A 20,631-nucleotide genomic window follows, 5' to 3' on the forward strand; every position below is an offset into this window, starting at 1 on the left:
GGGCAGCCCCCACGTGGCGGGCAGACTGGCACCGGGTCCAGCAGGCGCCTTCCCGCCTCCGCAGCTGCTCCAGCTCTAAGGGACGGTGTGCACACGCTGCCCTGGCCACCAAGCCCGCTCTGGCTCTGAAAGGAGCACGCTTGGGCGACTTGTTACCCCTTCTCCATCGGGACACACTTGTATGTCTTCCTGACCGCCGTGAAAGCAGCTGTCACATCCCACACTTCCTGCAATGCTCGCAAGCTTAGGCATCCTCTGCTTAAAGTTTAACTTTCAACATGGAGTTAATGAGTGGTTCAAATGCACAGCTTTCCTTTCAATCCTAGAAGTCTGATTCAACAAAGCGCTGCACTGTTTAAATATGTCTTCGGAGAGCCAATGGGCTTTCTTTTAACACCCATCATGGGGCAGGTCCTGTGCTAAACAAGCAATGAGAGCACAGCAATGAACCTGAAAGCGGAATAAGCAGAGTCTCCATGAGCAGGCCACTTGCACACGAGGCGGACAGACTGAGGAGAGGAAGGAGTTGGAGCCGGCTCTTCCGTCTGGGCAGTTTTCCTGGAGGGCGTGGGCAGGCAGGGGGCGGCGGCAGAGCTGAGACGCAGTGGGTCTGGGAGGCGGGTGGCCTGCTGGAGCATCGCTGGGTGTGCAGAAGTCCCGGGGCACGCGGGAGGCAGCTCCGGATCGGAGGGCATCCCAGGGAGTGACACAAACTCTGGGCGTGAAGGATTCGTGGACGTTCACACAGGAGGCGGAAGCCGCCACGGAAGGGTTCTGGACCAATTCGTGTTCTGCTGGGTCGGCACACAGATTCCATAGGGCAAGTCCCCCCGGGGCAGGAGGCCGCTTTCACTGCCAGCAGAACTCCCGCACCACAGGCAGACGCCCTGCGCTGCAGCCCGTTCGCAGGACGCGGGGCTGAGGGTAAGAACGCCGAGAATGTAGTTACAGATGAAGCGTCATGGTGGCTGCTCCGTGGTCAGAAAGCCTGGAAGGGGCGTGGGAGGGGCGTGGGCTTTGCCTGAGACTCCGGTGGGCTGGTGGTGTCAAGCTCAACGCCAACACATCCAGCCTCTTTCTAAGGAGCCATGGGAAGCACAGTGTTGCCATGGTGACCACAGGCTTGTGCGGGGCTAGGGCTCCTCCAGAGATGGCGTGGCTGTCAGCACCGGGGAGCCGAGCTCTTCCTCGCCCACCGCACGCTCGCTGAGACCGCTCGCTATGACAACCCCTCAGCCAGCCTCCGAGGCTCCATCCATCTGAAAACCTGTTCATCCGTTCTCTCATGCACGATGCACATACGTGTCCCTCCCGTAGCACTCTGCATTAAGACACGGCTCAGGAAGCTGCATGTGGCCTGTGGGTGCGTGCTCGGGACAGGGTCTCAGGCGGGCGGCTCACGAGAGAGGCGCAGCCAGGCCACCACAGGCCGGGCACCAGGACTGAGGGTCTCCGAGAGGGCGCATCGCCTGAAACGCCCTTGGAACGGAGAAGCAGGGAGCCCCGTTTGCCACTCTGCCTGGCCGTGCCCAAGGGCGCGTACTTCTGTCCCACAGGGGACATGCGTGCACTTGGAGCTGAGCAGGAAGCGGCTTTGTCTGGAAGGGCACCTAGTGCGACGTCTACCAGCAGGAGCGCATGGCAGGTGTCACTCCGGGCCACATCTGGAGCTGAGGCCTGTACTAGCACACACACGTAATCTGGGAACAGTCCACACATGTGCACATATGCACCAGCACACATACCCTGTAGAGCAGTCTACACAAACGCATATGTGCATGTCCGCACCAGCACACATGTAACGTGGGGAGCAGTGCGGCCTTATTCAGACTCACGCTGTCACTGTCTACAGGTGCCGCGCAGTGTAGCCGATGCTTAGGGAAAGAACTCCTCACATCCAATTCGGGAAGAAGTGGGAATCCCCAATTTGTTCCCCCAAAAGCAGCCGAGCTTTTTCCTTTTTAAAAACAATCTCTCGTTTTCTCTCCGTTACGCTGATGCCACTGAAATCTTCTGGAAACACGCTCACATCCCGCTCGACCTTCAGTGACTGCATGTGCCGTCAGTGCCACCATCTCTCTGCCCGTCTGCGGCTGCGATGCACCACGGCCCCTCGCGGCGCCCGCGCCACTGGACAGGTGTTTCCATCTGTTAGGAACGTCGCTTCAACACACGTCTCCGTTCGGGGTCTTGCCCACGTTTCAGACGCAAAGCCCAGGGCCAGGTGACACGCTCGTGGTGGAATCCTCGGCCTCCGGTGAGGGGACTGCCTCACCGTCTCCTCCCAGGGCAGCACGCCACGCCAATGCGCTTCAGCCAGGGCGGCTCTCACACTCAGCACCGCCGGGAGCTTCTGCTCGCTACGCCCACCTGCTGCTGCCTGCGTCCGCTTCCTGTTCAGGCAGCCAGCCAGTCATCTCCTCACGGCGCCACTCCCTCTGCTTTACCGAGGCGGCCTAACCAGTCAGACCCTCTCTGCTGCCAGGGAGCAGCCGGGGCAGGGAGTCCAGCCGGGGCAAGGGGAGCAGCCGGGGCAGGGGGAGCAGCCGGGGCAGGGGGCCCAGCCGGGGCAGAGGGTCCAGCCGGGGCAGGGAGTCCAGCCGGGGCAGGGGGAGCAGCCGGGGCAGGGGGCCCAGCCGGGGCAGGGGGCCCAGCCGGGGCAGGGAGTCCAGCCGGGGCAGGGGGAGCAGCCGGGGCAGGGGGAGCAGCCGGGGCAGAGGGCCCAGCCAGGGCAGGGGGAGCAGCAGGGGCAGGGGGAGCAGCCGGGGCAGGGGGAGCAGCCGGGGCAGGGGGAGCTGAGACTAGTTTTCACCTCACAGTCAGGCGGGGCTGCTGAAGGTGGAGGCTGCCTGACATTGCTGACACCCCTCTCCCCGCGCCCCTCTGCCCTGTGCTCCTCTCCCCGCGCCCTCAGCCCTGCACCCCTCTCCCCGGCGACCCTGCGGAACTGCAAGGACACGTTGAGCGCCCTTGTCCTCTCTGCTTCCTGCCTGTTTTGCCTGGAGGGGTGGAGCTCACTGCTTCCGCCCCCACAGAGAACCCCTTTCCTCTCAGGAGGCCTCCTCTCCCCAAACGCTGACGCGCCTACGGACTCCTGGGCACGGAAACGCCAGGAAGGCTGCTGCGGACACGAGCCGGGCCCTGAGGACGCCCGCCCGCCCGCCCGCACTCGGCCCGGCCCCCGGCCCGCACTCACGTGTACGCCTCGAAGTCCCCGTTGTTGATGGCCTCGATCAGCTGCTCTGTGACCTTGATGATCTCCTGCTTCCGAGCTAGAGGCAGAGGGACAGGCGGGTGAGATCGAGGCCCAGGCACCCTCCCCCCGACACAGCCTTCCTCCCCCGGCGCCGCGGCGCACAGCCCCCGCAGCCGTCTCCCCTCACAGGGCGCAGCAGCGGCCACCGACCCGGCTCCTCACCAGGGCCTTCTCGGCCTCTCAGGACCACAGTCAGGGCTGCGCCCCCAGGCGGCCACGCCCTGCTGCTTGTGCACAGCGCCCGAAGGCCCAGGTTCTGTTCTTATTTTTTATTAAAATAAACATAGCTCAGTACCAGGTTTATTTCAAATTTTAGGCTTAAAAATGCTTTTATTTCAGAGAGAGGAAGGACGAGGGAGAGAGAGAGAAAAATATCAGTGATGAGAAACACTGATCGGCTGCCCCCTGCACGCCCCACAGGGGGATAGAGCCAGCGAGCCGGGCATGTACCCTGACGCCCTGGTTCACAGGTCAACGCTCAGGCCCACCCACAGCGTTCGCGCTCCCGCTCCGCACAAGGAAGCCACCAGAGCCCGTGCCCTGAGGGGCCTTCAGGGAACTGACCGCACGGCTCAGGGCCGGGGCCACTGCTCACACGGTCATCATGGGCAGCCCACCCGCACGCTAACAGCTGGCGTGGCTGGAGTTCCACCTGGGACTTTCCTGCACACTCCGCCGCCGGTCCCGTCGGAGCCCCCTGGCAGCACAGCCGCTGCCTCCCGGGCCCTCCTGTCCCACGTGAGCCGTGCAGTGACCCTCTGAGGCTGGGTCTGCTCTGGCTCTGACTGCACCCTGAAGGCCGCCGCTCTGTTGCCCTGAAACCCCGGAACTCTGCAGAGCCTGTGCTGGAGCAGGGGCCCCACCCCCCGAGGCCCCAAGGCTGGCTCCTCCTCCACGTGGGCTCCCCGTGGGCCTCCCAGACTCCATTCCGCCACCCTTTGTCCTGGTTGCTACGGCTCGTCCCTCCCTGAGCCCTGCAGCTGCCCCAGCCCATCCTCACAGGCCTCCGGTGACAGGCAAGGCCGAGCTGCCCCACACCGACCAGCAGCGCAGGGAGAAGTCGGCTGCTGACCTCCCGTGGGCCCCGCGGAGCAGTCACCTCCAGGAGCTACTGCGAGATTATCCGAGGAGCCGGCCATCAGGCTCCAGCGCCTCCTGCTCACACCCGACTGCGGAGTCCCCACGCCATCCAGAGTCCGCACAGCTCTCCTCCCTGCGGACTCTGCACTCCCAGCACCTCCTCGCTCACCTCGACCCCCATTTCCCATGGACCCTGGGAGTCCCCCCGGAGGCTCACAGCTGTCCCCCACACCACCGGGGAGCGCCAGCACAGCAGGCCCGGGGCGGACCGGCTCCCCGCCCCGCCGCTGGCATCCAGCCGGCGCCCGGCGCCTCTCTGGCCAGCACGTGGTGACAAGCCCTTTCGTTAGGACGCCGCTGGTTTACCAACAGCTGTTCACAGGTCTGACGGGGACCGACCTCTTCCTCCGCCCACCAGGACGGAGCGCTGGCCGTGCCGGTGCCTCGGCAAACGCCCGGAAAGACCCGTCTATGCACACGAGTCCCTCTGAGGACACGCCACGCCAGCACATGGCGATGCCATCCGTCTGTGGTCCGGGCTGTCGTAGCCTCAGGCCGGCAGGACCACCACAAACGAGGCCCGAGCAGCCGGCACAGGTGCAGGGAGATAAGCCGCGCGGTGAGCCAGTCCTCTAAAAGGGGGCGGAGGGCAGAGAGGCCCGGTGTCAGGAGGCTGCAGCGGCCGGCGCAGGAGCCAGCCGGTCTGCCATGAGCCGGCAGGAAGGGAGCCCGCCTCACGCCTCAGGTGGACCTCATCCAGTGTGAGCGGGCGGCTCACACTTGTGAGAAGAAACACATCATCTTTTCTGCCAAAGAACAGTTTAGACAGCTGCCGTTTTGGACCACGTGACTTGGCAGCCGCCATGTTGGCCGCCTGGCTTGCAGTGCCCCTGGGGGCCGTCCTCTGAATTAGCCAAGCGTGAAAGACTGTGTGCCTGAGTTCCAACAGGAGCAGAGGAAAGGTCACGTGCGTCAGGGTGATAAAGCTCCGGGTGCTCGCCTTCCAGACCACGTGTGTGCACCTTCTACGTGGAAGCATGCTTGCCTGCTGCCTGGCTGCCGAGCGCTGTGTGTTCTACCAGGACCCTGATTGCTAACACACTGAACCCGGAGCTCCACCTGAAGGCGTGCCTCTGCCGCGGGCGGCGCACAGGGCCCGGCCCGCCTGTCTGAGGTTCTGTCTGCTCGCTGTCCGCGCAGGGAGCGTGGTTAAGGCGGCCTCTCTCCCCTCAGAGCCGGCTGGGGCTGCGAGGCGGGGCGCACAGGCTGGGCCGGGCGGAGTGGTACGTGGCTCCTCAGCTCCTCCAGCCCCTGGTGCCGGCTCCGTATTCAGAAATCGTCATCTTTTTTTTAAAAATATATTTTTATTGATTTTTCACAGAGAGGAAGGGAGAGAGATAGAGAGCTATAAACATCGATGAGAGAGAAACATCGACCAGCTGCCTCCAGCACACCCCCCACTGGGGATGTGCCTGCAACCCAGGTACATGCCCTTGACCGGAATCGAACCTGGGACCTTTCAGTCCTCAGACAGACGCTCTATCACTGAGCCAAACCGGTTTCGGCAGAAATCGTCATCTTAATAAAGCACTAAAATGCCTCTGGCCTTGCCGAGCTCGCCTGACACTGAGTGAAGGGGCCAGGACCGTGACTCCTCCCCGCACATCCGAGGGAGCGGTGCCTGTGGCTTCCGGTCTTCCCGCCGCCGTCAGCAAAAGCAACCACAGCCAGGGCCACTCTCACGCTCTGGTGCTTTAACGGGAGCCTCGCCTCGCGGGCAGTTTCCCGCCAACTAGCAGCTGTTCTTAGCGGCCAGACCCCTCACAAGTCAACCTGTTGGTTAACATGGAGCGTTACTGCCATTATTTTGGCCCCTGGAATGGTTTAATAACTGTAACATTCTACTTAACTATAAGGCTTGGGAACCACCACCTTTCTACTAGAGATGCTTTTAGGAAATACCCACAAGTCACCTGCTCAGTGAGCCTCAAGATAAAAAAGTTAAGTTACTGAAGCCACTTTGTACTTTGCTTGACCAGAGGCCGGGCAGTCTGTCCAGGGGCTGGGCCGGCGCAGGTGGGTCAGGCGGCCTCCTGCCCGGCCTGGGGCTTTGCAGCCACTGCGGACCCAGCCTGACCTGGCCTATCCCCGGGTCACCCTGCCCACTGCCCGTGCCCACGCTCCAACCAGGCAGGTGATGTAGGAGAGGTCCATGGCAGAGATGTCACGTTAGAAATGGAGGGAAGAGATGGCGGTACCTTGGAGCAGACTCCTGCGAGGGCGGGTGGGAGCTGTGTATTCTGAAGGACAAGCAGGAGGACTGGCTGTAGGTGGAGGCGAAGCTGAGGAGACACGCTGTTCGATGGGGACAGGAGTGTTGGAGACACGGGGCCCTACCCCGTCCGGGTAGACTCACTCGTCTGTGAGGAACTCGGATGCAGGAGCGCAGTGCAGCTGGACAGACGCTGTGCGCAGCACAGACAGGACAGGAGGGGAAGGGAGGGGACGGAGGCACGTGTCTTGGAGGTGTCAGTGTGAATGGAGTTCGGGATGTAAACTACAACCTAAGCAACATAGCATTGTCTTACAGCGAGTTTTTATAGTTGTTTTTAAAGAAAACACAACTGAAGTCAAACCTCTGCACAGTGCTTCCATCTCCTGCTCTGCTCTGAAGGTCACCAGCCACCAGAGGCACCTGCCCTCGAGGACCAGCCACAGGCCAGGGCGCTGCCACACAGCCAGCGGTTGTGCCAAACACGGGGTGACTGTCACGAGGGCGAACCCTGCTCCACAGCCCCGGCCAGGGAGCTGCCCCCATCCCATCGGAGCGAGGAGAGGAGCTGCCTCCTCCACACCAGGGCAGCTTCATTCACACGCTAAAGGAACTGTCCGGACAGGTGGCACTCCGGGGAGGGGCCCCAGGCAGCCTCACAGCCTCCCCCCGCTGCTCCACACCAGCACACAGTCTTCTCTAAGACCTGGAGTGCACCCAGTGCGTCACACGGTGCTGTCTTGTTAGGAATTCCATGTCCCGAGCACCACGGAAACCTGTGGACTGGTCCACAGTGGACTGTTTCAGTGGACGTGGACATTACTCCTGGTTTTAGAGTTATCTGGACACCAGCCAGAGACCAAGACGGTCATTGTCACGCAGCACTGTCTAGTCTCTTCCGGTCCTGCTCACGGGCAGGAAGCGTGGCTCTCGTGGCACAGCGCAGCTGCAAGCCCCGCAGGACATGGCTGCATGGCACGGACGATGGAGACGCCACTGCTCCGATGCCAACGGTGAAATCTCTCACTTCGAGGGGCCCCTCCGCTGAGCGCCTTGCCCCAGCCATGCCCCTCTGCTTCCTGCGACCCCGTGGGTCCCCAGGACCCCAATGCAAACCAGGTTACCCCGGGGAACACTCTTCGACAGCCACGGACCAGAGAGCAGGGTGACGGCGGCTGGTTCCGGGGTGCACATGCATGAGATGGTGCCAGGGGTGGCGAAGACACCTGCTCAGCTACAGGACCTGGGCAGCTGCCCCGCGGAGTCAGGACTATGTCGCGAAGGACAGGAAGCCCGCCGACACCACTCAGCACCGCCACCGCCATCGGCAGACCCTCCTTGCCCAGGAATGGTATCCTGGGTGCACGCAGCACACGCACAGGTGTTTCCTTCTGACTGGTCCAGCCACAAGTTGGCATGACGTTTCTAAACTGTCACTACCAGTTTAACATCACCACAACCTGCTAAGATCCCACCTGTTGTCTGTGGAGTACAGAAAGGAGTGCCGTGTGGGAAGACTGACAAAGTCTGTACATGTAACCAACACTCCAATAGAAGGCTAACACAGAGGAGGCTGTTTTTGTATCCGACCGGCCCCGTTCCTAACAGCACTGGTGATTTAAAACGAACATGTTCTGACACACATGAGCTCGGAGGGGCGCCCACTCCTGCCTCCTCACCTTTCACATCTTCGTCCTCGATGGTCGTGTTGGAGCTCTCCGTGGACTCCTGCGGAGAGGAAAACACACACGTTGCAAACAGTGAACAGCCTGGCTTATTTTCTTCCTAGGAAACCGGCGAGTGATGCTCACATCATGCAAACCCCTCAGCAGGCATGTGCATATCTGCATGCAACGGACAGACACATCCTACGGCGTTCACAGAAATGAAATGCCAAACGCTGCAAACACGGGGAAGGGGCACCCGCGGCCTCACCTCGGAGCGGACGGCGGCGATGGCACACACCCTAAGGCCGTGCCTTTCGGGACTGAGGCCGTCAGCACAGCGCCCCAGGTGTGCTCTATGTGTCTGAGAAACTGGCTCTATTAGCCTAAGGAGCCGGAACCTACAACAGAACAACGTGGTCCTCCATCCAGCACCAGGAAGCGGCCCTTCTCCAGCGGGGGGCACGAGCAGGGCCGCAGGGCCGGCCCTCTGGGTCTCACCCTCAGAGCGAGCTCCGGCCCCACGAGGGCGCGGGCGCTGAGAGCCGGACGTGCCTCCGGGAGTGGCCGCGGGCAGCACCGTGGATGAGAGCGAGTCACTGACTCTCGGGACAGTTAGGTTCTCTCACTCTGAGGCGGCACTGGCTGTCATGACAACGGAAGACAGCTGCTCTGTGAGCCCCCGTGCGGCCGGGCTGGGAGCGCGGCCGAGGGCCCGTGCCCGCCGGGCCACTCCTCACAGCGGCTGGCACCCTTTCCGGCAGCAGGTCCAGCGGAGAAACTCGCATTCCTAAGACGCTCCAATGACGGAAGGCCAGAAACAAAACAACTGGACACCAACTCCCTCTCGGCAGCTGTGTGCTCAGGGACGAAGAACAACTTTTGAAAACACCAGCCAGCGTCGCTTTAGAGATTCAATATTCAAAAAAGCGGTCCACTTATAGGATGACCACAGCGAGTATGTAAACCAAAGGGACAGACCGTCAGCTGTGCCTGGCGCACCTTCAGCTCGCGAGGAGGCGCAGGCACTACACACAGACGTCCACAGAGCCAGGCAGCCGTGCAGCAGCCCCCCCCCGCAGAGCCACCGAGCGGCCCGGCCGTGCACTGGCCTTGCTGGCTGACACCCTGCAAACCCTGGCTCCCGCGGGACACTCCTCAGCAGCTCCAGGTGTTAGGGGCCGAGGGCAGCGCCTTCCCACCCGCACACCGCAAGGATGTTGGAAACATGCAACGCCTGCCTGTTCAGCCAGGGACGCTGACTGCTTTCCCTCAGACTGAAACAGAAAACGACAACAGCGGCACACCGCCGCGGTGGACTGAACCCACGCACTGCGCGGACTGAGCAGCCAGCGTAGGTGCCAGAGATGGGAGAGGTGGAAGTCGCTGCCTTAGACCATTTTAAGTGTCATGACTACAAACACGGCTCCTAACAGAGAACGAAGCACATTACGGTTTTTTCTCTAACAGTTTTAATGTCGGCCCGCGCGACTTTAAACCAGAGACAGTGTGTTCTGACGTCCATGTTGCTGCTCACAGTGAGCAGACAGACCGGGCCTCGCCTGTGAAGTGGGAGGCGGCGTTGCTCCCGTGGCAGAAAGGGCCGTGCGGGGGGATGGAGCCGGGCCCGGAGCACGCTCAGAGAGCCTCCTCCCCAGGCGCACAGCCCGCCACGCAGCGAGGGCGCCGTGCGGACGGACACGCACGGGCTCCTCTCAGCACAGCCAGTCACCGTCTGCGGCTGACATGCATGTATTTCCATAAAAACGTTTCCCAAGCGAACTCCCTTATTCTCTGCAAATTCATGCCAAACAACACACCACCGCCAACCGGGAATTCGAGGAAAAACCACTGTAACAACAGAGTAAATGAACTCAAAGCAACATTAACCCAAGCTCTGAAGACAGAGGAATGACACAACAAGAAATTCTAACTTCCATGCAGACACACGTCAGTGCAATGAGACAGGAGGGGAGGAGGGCGGGGGTGGCAGAAAGAGCGACGGAATCGCGGAGGTCAGTCATCTGGACAGCAGGACGCTGCTGACCGACTTTTAGTGACTAATGGCACCCGTGTCTCTCAGGGTGTCATTCTTTGCCTGTTCTGAGAGAGGGTGCAGCGCTCAGTCCGTCAGGCCACAGGAAGCGTGGTGGCAGCGGGCAGGCTACCCCACTTCAGCAGCTAAGTCGCTTTGTGCGGGATGAGGAGTGTGATGGGCGCACGAGGCCGCCCTGCCCTCTCTGCGTACCTTGTTTCCATCAGGGCTGTGGATCACAGTGGTTTGGGGCTCCTGAGTGAGAGCAAATGGAGAGAGAGCAGTTCGCATGGTAAGTATACTGTGGCGATGCAGGAGCGCTGAGCAGCCCGCAGCACCCGGGCAGCGGAAGCGATGGAGCGGCATCAGGGCTGCGGAGGCAGGCGGATCGGGCGGCCTCCGGGGCCGGCCCGGCCCAGCAGCAGCGTGCAAAGGCCTGACTCATTGGCACAGCCCGGTGACGCCGGAGACTCAGAGGCAGCCACTGTCCAGCCGCACCGGCCCTCCGCTCTGCCCGCGCTGGCCAGGGTGCGCGCCCGCACTCGGAGGACGTACAGTTCTTGCTGAAGACCCTTTCCAGCTGCAGTGTTTTCAGGACTGATGATGTGCGGATACTATCATTAATACCCAACTACATACGCTTGGAAAGTCCCCATCGGACTACACTTAAACAAGTACTATCGTAAAGAACATATCTCAAATGTCCATGAAAAACCCTAAGGGACACTAAAAGGGTTTACTTAAAGGGTTCTTTCTAGAACCATAAAACCATAGTAATTTGAGAGACAGGCTGTTGAGTCCGTTTTAGTTCATCCACACGTTAACCTTTCTGCTTTATGGGCTACAGTAACGTGCACAGGGGCGCGTCAGTCAGTCCAGCTTTCTCCATAGGGAAGTGTTACTTCCCCTTGCCCTCTTTTTAAAGGGTATTGTCTTTCCTACTGCTTCCGACCAGGAAAGGGGCACGCTCCCAAGTGGAGACCAGTCAGCCCGGGCGGACGGCGCCTGGCCAGCAGGAGTCCCTGCCGTGGGCCCTCCCGGCCTGGCTGCAGGGAGCCTGGGAGCCCCGGGCCGCCCTCTCCCTGCGGGCCCTTTGCGTGCACTGAGGTCGGGGAGGGAACCCGCCGTCTCCACGTCCGTCCTTTAACTGTACTAGTCAGTGGAGTACGTTTGGGTTCATTTAAAACAGCAGAGGACAGTAAAGAACCAGGGACATTTCTGAAATCATCATCGATCCAAACAGGAAACCGTTCAGGAGAAAGTGTGGAACTCAGAGCACTGAACTCGTTTCCCAATCGCACTGCGGGGCAGAAACGCAGGCCGGCGCTGTGCTGGGGCTTCCTGCTCTGGGGGAGTGAGAGGACCTTCAGTGACAGTCCACACCGCGCAGACTGGAAACCCCGCGCCTCTTCGTGGGCAGGGCGGGGAGGGCCGTCCGCATGCCGCGCCGCAGCGAGCAGCCCGCCCTGCGCGGCGCCAGCGCTGCCTCTGAGCCTCCCGCAGCCACGCCGCGAGCAGCCAAGCGCATTCCCCGTCCCTGCGGGCACATGCAATGTCACCGCGAGAAGCGGCCACGCTCAGCCATGGGATGAGGCGTCATGTCAGCCACACGCTGCCTGACAACCACCGTAACAAAGAGAAAAGGAAACAATGAACGTGCCCGCATCTCAGAAAGCAAAACCAAAACCAACACCAAAGCCCAACAAAACGTGAGTAGTCTGTACACAGGGCACAGAGCAGAGGCAGAGCAGTGAGCACGCGGGCCGCTGTACCAGCGCCGGGGCGGGGGCGTTCTCTTTGGGGCTAGTTACCACGTTGGCTCTGTTGTTTATCTGTGGGTCGCAGAAAACAGAGAGAGACACCTTAGAGCCTGGCAGCAAAGGCTCTCCCTGCAGCGCCCACGTGGAGATACCGACACGGAACACAGGGTGTGCCTCAGCGTGAGCGACGCTGGTGACCGAGGAGGAGCCCAGCCTGGTCCCCGGTGGTCCCCGCGGCGGGCCCAGCCCCGAGGGCGCGGCGGGCCCAGAGCCGGCGCAGGCGAGCACCTCATCCACGCTGCCCACGCGGCTCTGCCGCTGGCTCCGGTTCACTCCCTGGGCCAAGCTCGCCGCAGACCACCGTCTTGAGCCCCCATCCCTTTGCTCCGAGAAAACTCATCTGGTGAAACCCAGGCTTTAAACACGTTTCTGACAAGGAGAAGTCTGGGTCTCCATCGTAAACGGACAGCTGCACTCTTCCAACTGTGAGCTCCTTCCCTCTTCATGGGAGGAGCGCCCGCTGCTGCCACGGAGCTCTCCCTGCGAACAGCGGGCCTGCTCCCCCCACCCCCCACACAGGCCACTGTCCCCGCGGAGGCCCTGAGCGCCACCGTCAGGGCTGCAGCCGCCAAGGAGGCTGCAGAGAGAGGCCGCGTGAAGCTGCAGCTGAGCTCGGACCTAAACGTCACAGACTAAGGCCGCAATCAGCAGCCATCTAAGCTCGTCCCCTGAACTCACACTGACAACTTAGCGTGGCCTGAGCCGACAGGAGCACGCTCATCTCCTTCACCGCCCTCGCTACGCGCTTCCTCCCCGCCATCGCCTAAGGACATCCACAGTGCAGTCTGGGCGCACACGCGGCGTGAAGACAAGCACACGCTGCAGAGCGTGCCGAGCAGCAGCTGCCAGGGTCACACCCAGGCACGGTGTGGGCTTGCTGGGAAGCCTGCTTTACACCAGAGATCACGCCATCCAGCTCCGAGGAAGATGGGGGCTCAGCATGGACCCAGGTCCACACGTGTCTTCTCCAGCTGCCACCCCTGCGTGCCCAGCGGGCGGGTGGGACCTGCTGGGGACACGGGGAGCGGAGCCGGGCCTCTGGAGAAGCTTGAGACATCGGTCTGTCTTTGGCGGAGAGCTGGTGGGGAACTTTTCTTTCAACAGAAGGCACAGAACTTAACGTGAATGTTGTGCAACATCCCGGAAGATGCCAGAGGAAGTGGGTCCACCGAAGTCGGCACAGAATGCACAGCAAAGGGCAGGCGCCCCAGCAGTGCCCCCCTGGGAGCTGTGCCGGCCACGCAGCCCTCGGCCTCCCCGGACAGAGGGCTCGGTGCACTGGGAGCCCAGAACCGGCTCATCTTGGTGCCGCTGTCCCCCACGCACACCTCTGCCGGCATCTGCACAGACGGGCACGCTGCACACACGCCACCTCCTCCCCATCTCGCGTCCTGGGTCAGGCTGAGTTTAAAAAGTCTATCACGGTAGATCAGCCAATGAGATTTCGCTACCGGAAACCTTTGGCGGTGTGATACCGACTAATTGAAAACGAGAGGAGAGTTTCTGAGTCACCCTGGAGGCCTGCCTTGCGGAGGGTCCAGCACCAGGCGGGGGCACGGTGCCCGCGAGCCGATGGACGCCCTGGCAGTCGGGAAAAGCAGCCCTTTTTCTCTTAAAAGAGCCACGTCAAATCCGATATTTAAAGCTGCATGAATTATCCTCTGAGGCACAGCCAAGGCGCTCCTGTTTCTTGGTGGTCACGTTCTCCTTCCAGGTTCATGAATGTGTCCTCAGGCAGGACGGCCGCATGGTCCACCCTGCACTGTACGTGAACTCCGAGGGTGTTACGGCGATCTGCACCGCAGTCACCCTATTTTAGCATCACAGTCATCATTTAAAAATAAACTGTCTTGCCCTGGCTGGTTTTGCTCAGTGGATAGAGCGTTGGCCTGCGGACTGAAGGGTTCCCTTCGGTTCGTGGTCAGGAAACTTGCCTGGGTTGTGGCTTGCTCCCTAGTAGGGGGCATGCAGGAGGCAGCCGATCAATGATTCTCTCTCATCACTGATGTCTTTCTCTCCCTCTCCCTTCCTCTATGAAATCAATAAAAATACTTAAAAAATAGTTTAGTAACAAGCATGCTAAGAACATTAAGAAAAAACAAGCCTGTCTCTCTACGACCAGTAAACAGACAGCAGTGCCTCCTCCTCCCGTCAGCTCCGGAGGCAGCTGGGCCTTGTCCCGGGCAGCCCCTCGCAGCGCCCAGGGAGCCGGCTGCTCCTCCGCCAGCACTTTCAGGGGGGCCCGCAGGGACCGGCACTGCCAGCTCGGCGGCAGGCTGGGTGCTGTCCGCACCACCCTCTGAACACTGAGCTGGACTGACTGGCCAGAGAGCAAGGAAAGAGAAGCGTGGCCGGCGGGGTCGGGAAGCACGCAGCTCGGAGCGCAGCCTGAGGAGGAGCTGCAGTCGCTGGAAGAACGCTGGAAGAACGCTCTGGGAGCGCCGAGTCCCTGACCCCTCCGGAAACGCGGAGAGTAAACCCCGGGAGCCGCGCGGCCACCACGCTCCACCCGAGCTGACGGGAAGGCCGACGGCCCCGGACCTGGCGCTGAGGGGAGCCTGGGCCATGAGAGAGGGAGGCGCTGTCCTCCTGGGCAGGCGGTGAGGCAGGATGGGCACACGCACACCGACTGGCCTTTCCACATTACCCTTTCCAATGGCCAAACAGTAGGACAGTAATGGGTTCCCGAGAAGCTGTCTGCGGCAGGCAGGGTGAAAGACATCGGCTAGCGCTGGGAGGATCAACACGGTCCCCAGAGGAGGTCCGTGAAGCCAATGGACCGGGGTCAGCGGCGGGGTTCTGTGCAGAAACCGCGGACGTGGCGATGGCCTGCTCTCCCTCCCAGAAAGCGTCTGACGTCTGTCCCCAACGTCCCGGGAGCGCCTCTGGGCCTCGGGGCGGGAACTCCAGGAACCCAGCACACACCCTGGGAAAGGTCTGGTTCCCACGCTTCCAGGTCACCACGTTGGAAATGTAGAAACAGGAATTGGACCTCCCTTGCCATAGCAGCTCGTACGGCATCAGTGCTCGCCACCGTGTGTGACGTCATGTTACACAGCAGCCAGCGTGCTGCTCGGGAGCCACACCAACACCCGGGGACGCACTGCAGCGGCACCCGGTCACAGCAGGACTCACCTTCACTCCGTCCGGCTTCTTCAGCAGACTCTTGGCCGCTGCAAAATGAGAGAGACGTGTTAGCCAGCCCCGCGCAGGGCCCGCCGGGCCCAGACGGCCGCTGTCTCCCAGCACCGCTGAGCCACGCCCCACGCCCAGCTCCTGGGACAGACACACGGCTGCTCCAGGGGCTTCAGAGCTCTCTGCACAGACGCGAACATGTGGCCAGTCCTGCCCCTGGACCGTCCCTGCCGGCTGGAGGCCTCGGGCCTGTCGCCAGCGGCTCTGTCCGCGGACATGCAGCCCTGCGCCTCAGTCCTGCTCCACAGTCTCCCTCACTGGTGGAAATTTCTCTAGCAAAATGACATCTTTTAAAAATGTATATTTTTGAAATCAGATCATTTCACTTTTACAAAAATGTTAACAACTATATTTAAAATAAAATGGTCTATTGCTGACCTACTTTAAACCCTTAGGTATTCTCTACTTCAAAGTCAGAATAACAAGGCTTCAAAATCAAAAGCCACTTACACCAAAAAGTTAAAAATCACACAACCTGAGGTCAGACACGAAACAAAATAAAACCTTCAACTCAGCGAGAGCTCCGGACGCGGTCCACAGCCAGCAGCCTCCCGCGGCAGCTCCGGGCAGCTGCTGAGCCCCAGCCGGCGCTGGGCGCGGACACCAGCGGCGGGGGCGGGGCCGGACAGCGGGACCAAGCGGCCGGCACGGAAGGGTCAGCGTGGCCGAGAACGTGGTGTCGGAGTGAACCGCCTGGTGTACCAGAACCGCATGCACACCCAATTCCCTGACATCTCTTTTCCTTGGCACGGTACTTTGGCAAAACTTTAAACTTATTTAAGACACAAAGCCTGATTTTATGTAGTCCTTAGCAACACGGCTCTGATTCACTAGTAACTGGGAGTGTGAGAAATTCTTGTCTTGGCGACAAGACTACTCGCCTGGAGCTAAAGAGCAACAATGAGCAAATCCTGGGCCTCCAGGTGGGAGAGCAGCATGTGTGTGGAAATGTGCTGCAGGCAGAGTGGCCCAGCGGGCAGGGGGGCCCAGCGGGCAGAACGGCCCAGCGGGCAGGGGGACCCAGCGGGCAGAGCGGCCCAGCGGGCAGAGGGGCCCAGCGGGCAGAGGGGCCCTGTGGGCAGAGGGGCCCAGCGGGCAGAGGGGCCCAGCGGGCAGGGGGGCCCAGCGGGCAGGGGGGCCCTGCGGGCAGAGGGGCCCTGTGGGCAGAGGGGCCCAGCGGGCAGAGGGGCCCAGCGGGCAGGGGGCCCAGCGGGCAGAGCGGCCCAGCGGGCAGGGGGACCCAGCGGGCAGGGGGACCCAGCGGGCAGGGGGGCCCAGCGGGCAGAGGGGCCCTGTGGGCAGAGGGGCCCAGCGGGCAGAGCGGCCTGCAGGCAGAGAGAGGACGGGAAGGGACCTGGGCCTGTGCACTCGCCTCACAATGGCTCCTAAGGGAGAGAAGGAATCACAAAGCCGCGCTGTAAGGGCAGCTGGGCAAGGAGACGGAATAGAATACTCCATGGACACAGCGCCAGGCCGCGCTGGGACCCGGGAGGCCTCAGGTCAGCAGCAGGCTCTGAAGCCAGGAGCAGAGCCTGCCTCCCACGCGGAACCAGGGAGGACAGCACCCACAGTGGCCACACGCCTGGCGCCCCAGGAAGAGGCCCGCGGGCCGGAGGCGGCTGCAGGGCGCGCACATTGTCCAAAGGCCCAATTACGGCCTTGAACGCGGTCACGCCTTTAACAAAACACACAGCCTGTTCCGAATGTTCCCCGAGCGAGTCCGCCATCGCAGCAGACCCACAGCCCCGACGCAGAGCGACCGGCCGCACTGGCCCGGAGCGGCGCGTGGCTCACTGAATACAGTGTGCGTCCGGCGACCTTCCCAGGGGGACTGAGCTCGCCCGATGGGCAGCTACGAGGCGGCTGTTCAAAAGGAGGAACTGGCAGAGCGACCCGCAGAGGGGAACGCTGTCACAGCTGACCCCGGGCCCGAGCTTCGGCTGCTCTCACGGCCGCTGGCTCCCTGCCCACACACAGTGGGACAGCGTCCCCGCGGAGCCAGGCCCTCAGAGCGGACCGGAGGGCGAGACCCCGACAGGCCTGCTGACGCTGCAGACCCTCTCCAAGTCCCGTTTCTGACAGCCGTTTGACAGCAGTCCATGGGTCAAAGCCCAAACAGGAGATGGACTAAGAGCAGCTTCCTTGCTCTGCTGGCCTCCTGTACTTCAGACTGACCAGCTGGTGCAAAAATTGGACTTGGAAACTAGGTCCTTTGAGATAACCTGTCAAGAAGGGGCCTCCAAATGCAAGCATTTCTGCAGACAACAGACACTGGACCACTCTGCAGGTGGCTCTCGGGCTTTAAAACACCGAGGCTCAGCCGCTCCTCACATTCCCTGTGCCCACGGGCTTGTGAGGCCCATCCCCATCCTGCAGGGGTCCCGTGGGCAGCTGCTCTACCGAGCCCACACCCACCAGCGGCCTGCCTGCACCCAGGACCTACCTACCGAGCCCACACCCACCAGCGGCCGCCCTGCACCCAGGACCTACCTACCGAGCCCACACCCACCAGCGGCCCCCCTGCACCCAGGACCTACCTACCGAGCCCACACCCACCAGCGGCCCCCCCCCTGCACCCAGGACCTACCTACCGAGCCCACACCCACCAGCGGCCCCTCCCCCCCTGCACCCAGGACCTACCTACCTACCGAGCCCACACCCACCAGCGGCCCCCCCCCTGCACCCAGGACCTACCTACCTACCGAGCCCACACCCACCAGCGGCCCCTCCCCCCCCTGCACCCAGGACCTACCTACCTACCGAGCCCACACCCACCAGCGGCCCGCCTGCACCCAGGGTCACTGTGCTTTTGGGAGGAGGTAGGCCTCAGAGAGCCAGGCTTCCATGTGGTCTTTTAAAAGTCTTGCTTACTAGAATTCCCTATGGCAGTGGTCGGCAAACTCCTTAATCAGCAGAGCCAACAGTGCAATGACTGAAATTTCTTTTGAGAGATAATTTTTTTAAACTTAAACTTCTTCTAACACTTCTTCTTCAAAATAGACTTGCCCAGGCCATGATATTTTGTGGAAGAGCCACACTCAAGGGGCCGAAGAGCCTCATGTGGCTCGAGAGCCACAGTTTGCCGACCCTGGCCCTATGGAATGTGATACCAACTCCTTCATTGTGAACTTTATGGGACATCAGCTGACGTGTCCGAGGTGCAGATGCTGAGCAGGACAGGGAACAGGCAGGCTCGGCGGCCGGGCCTGTGTCCTGCATAGGCTGACGGGCGGCTGCACCCTTTGTGGGGCTCACCTGCCTGAACCCCGGCACACCACAGTGTGGGGAGCCTGTGGGCCTGTGTAATTCACCATCCCTGAATAACAGCGTGTTCCTAATTATTATTATTTTTCAATTCCAAAGAGACACCTGAAGAGGATAACAGAAGACAAGGACCAGGTCCTCCCACGTACCTGAGAAGTTCCTGGTGGCCAGCATGGTGGTCAGGATGGCGCCCTGCCAGGGAGAAGACGGGTCAATAGCGCTCTGCAACCTCTGACCCAACACACAGGCCGAAGGCCTCCCAGCCCGACCGGCCGCGATGGCCGTTAGTCCCTGTCGGCTTCCCAGCAGCAGCTCCGGGCCGGGGCCGGTGCACGGTGCCCCAGGCCCCGGCAGCGCTTCCTCGGCCAGGAGGGGCAGGCACACGCGGTCACAGCCCTGGTGCTCCGCCACGGTCCCTTCCCGTGAGCCCCAGCACCCCAAACCCTGAGACAGGTCCCGAGGGGGACCACAGCACTCTGTTCAGGTCACAGCCCCTCCTTACAACCCCCCCCCCCCGGGCTGGCCCCCAGGAACGCCCCTCGCACCTTGAGCTTCCTCCGTGCGTTGAACTTCTTCAGGCAGTCCACCGTCTCCTGCCTGTGCATCATGGAGGCCACCGTGGAGCGTTGCTGTGGGAGGGAGGGACGTCACCCAGGGCTCCCACAGAGCTCCCCACACCCGCCGCACGCACGCCAGCTGTTAACTCCCTTCAACACGAGGCTCATCGGACCCCACAGGCCTGCCTCTCCTGACTCAGCAACGCAGTCAGCCCCTGACGTCTGACCCACACCCGCAGCGCTCAGGCTGTGTTCTGGGCACGCGTACAGCTCTGCCCGGCCTCCGGCGGCCTCTCTCCGCGTGACCACCTCTCAGCTGCCAGAGCTGGTCCCCTAAAGCTGCCTGCCGGAGTCCTGGGCGTGGGCCCCTTCCTCCCAGGAGGTCGTGCGGCCCATGTCGTTTCCTTACTCCCGCTCGTGAACGCTACTAGCAACGGGGAGGCGGACCTCGCCCTGTGACAGTGGCAATGTGGATTGGCCATGGATGTAAACCATTCTGCTACCCAAAATGTGTTCGTAGCCAGGAAATTAACTTCCTTAAGAACCTGGAGTAAAAATTCAATCCATCTCTTCTTTTCCTGCAAAAAGTACGTTAAGCCCTGAGAACTAAGGCAGGCCTCTCCTCCCTGCCACCAGCAGCGGGCCACTCACGCAGATCCACGGGTGCTTCAGCGCCTCGGACGCGGTGATGCGCTTGGCGGGATTGATGGTCAGCATTCGGTTGATGAGGTCTTTGGCTTCGGGTGTCACCGTGTCCCACTCTGGTGATGGAAACTTCAAGGCATAAACTCAGTTAGAAGCAGAGCCCTCCGTGGGACAGGTGGCAGCAGCAGAATCATTCCCGCGGGCAGTGGCCTGCCCGTGGGTCACCTGTCTGAGCGGAACCGTCTGGATGGCAGACAGAGGTGGAAGCACCGAGCCGCCCCGCCTCTCAGACAGGCGCTGCTGGGCACACACACTCAGCTGCACGGCACTTCTGGTCCCCACGTCCTTGCTTAGACAATGCTGAGAATCTGTTCGCCCTCTCACAGAGTCTCGCTTTGATCTGAGAGTGAAATCCTATGCAATGCTAATTGTTTACAAAAGTCACTAAAGCAGTCCGGAGGGCTGCGACGCCCTCGCGCCGCTCGCTGTGCCGTCCCGGCGGGACAGGGCTGCCGCGGGCACGTCCGGGCTGCGGGGCCGCGAGCTCGCTCGGCCTGCCTGCCGGCCTTCCGAAGGCCGCCCCTCGCCAGGAACCGCCCCAGAGCGGTCCTGGAAGGATCGCCTCCCTGATTCCCTCAGGAATCCTTCACCGGGGCCTTCACAGCGGAGCAGTCACCCTTTCTTTAAGTGAAATTTTGTTGATAGTTAAGCAACCTCACTCACATGATTAGCACATTTAGCAAAAACACTCTCAGTGAAGGGTTGAGTTTACAATCCGCCTGGCCAGCGTGGCTCAGTGGCTGAGCTTTGACCTATGAACCAGGAGGTCACGGTTCGATTCCC

At 61.6% G+C, this 20,631-nt stretch overlaps 1 protein-coding gene and 1 long non-coding RNA gene across 25 annotated transcripts in view; one reads left to right on the top strand and one right to left on the bottom strand.

The window, feature by feature from the left end:
* CAMK2D (calcium/calmodulin dependent protein kinase II delta) overlaps window positions 1-20,631 on the bottom strand; it is a 144,637-nt gene that overhangs the window by 14,645 nt on the left and 109,361 nt on the right. For 7 of the 24 annotated variants that reach the window (XM_084883412.1, XM_084883410.1, XM_084883411.1 and 4 more), the window contains 6 exons: window positions 19,795-19,917; window positions 19,132-19,215; window positions 18,736-18,778; window positions 15,263-15,300; window positions 8,288-8,336; window positions 3,197-3,272 (listed from right to left, as the gene is read on the bottom strand). In XM_084883412.1, the coding sequence (XP_084739538.1) occupies window positions 3,197-3,272; window positions 8,288-8,336; window positions 15,263-15,300; window positions 18,736-18,778; window positions 19,132-19,215; window positions 19,795-19,917 (413 nt within the window). Of the gene's footprint in view, window positions 1-3,196; window positions 3,273-8,287; window positions 8,337-10,520; window positions 10,563-12,031; window positions 12,140-15,262; window positions 15,301-18,735; window positions 18,779-19,131; window positions 19,216-19,794; window positions 19,918-20,631 lie in introns of all 24 variants that reach the window. The other 17 variants (XM_084883428.1, XM_084883426.1, XM_084883427.1 and 14 more) reach the window with 6 other exon arrangements.
* The window catches only part of LOC311622356, a 385,135-nt gene continuing 385,109 nt past the window's right edge, over window positions 20,606-20,631 (top strand). The window contains exon 1 of the long non-coding RNA XR_014794981.1: window positions 20,606-20,620. This is a non-coding gene — a long non-coding RNA (uncharacterized lncRNA). The remainder of the gene's footprint in view (window positions 20,621-20,631) is intronic.

This window comes from Pipistrellus hanaki, assembly GCF_964339955.1.
Source record: "Pipistrellus hanaki genome assembly, chromosome: 5".
NCBI lineage: Eukaryota > Metazoa > Chordata > Mammalia > Chiroptera > Vespertilionidae > Pipistrellus > Pipistrellus hanaki.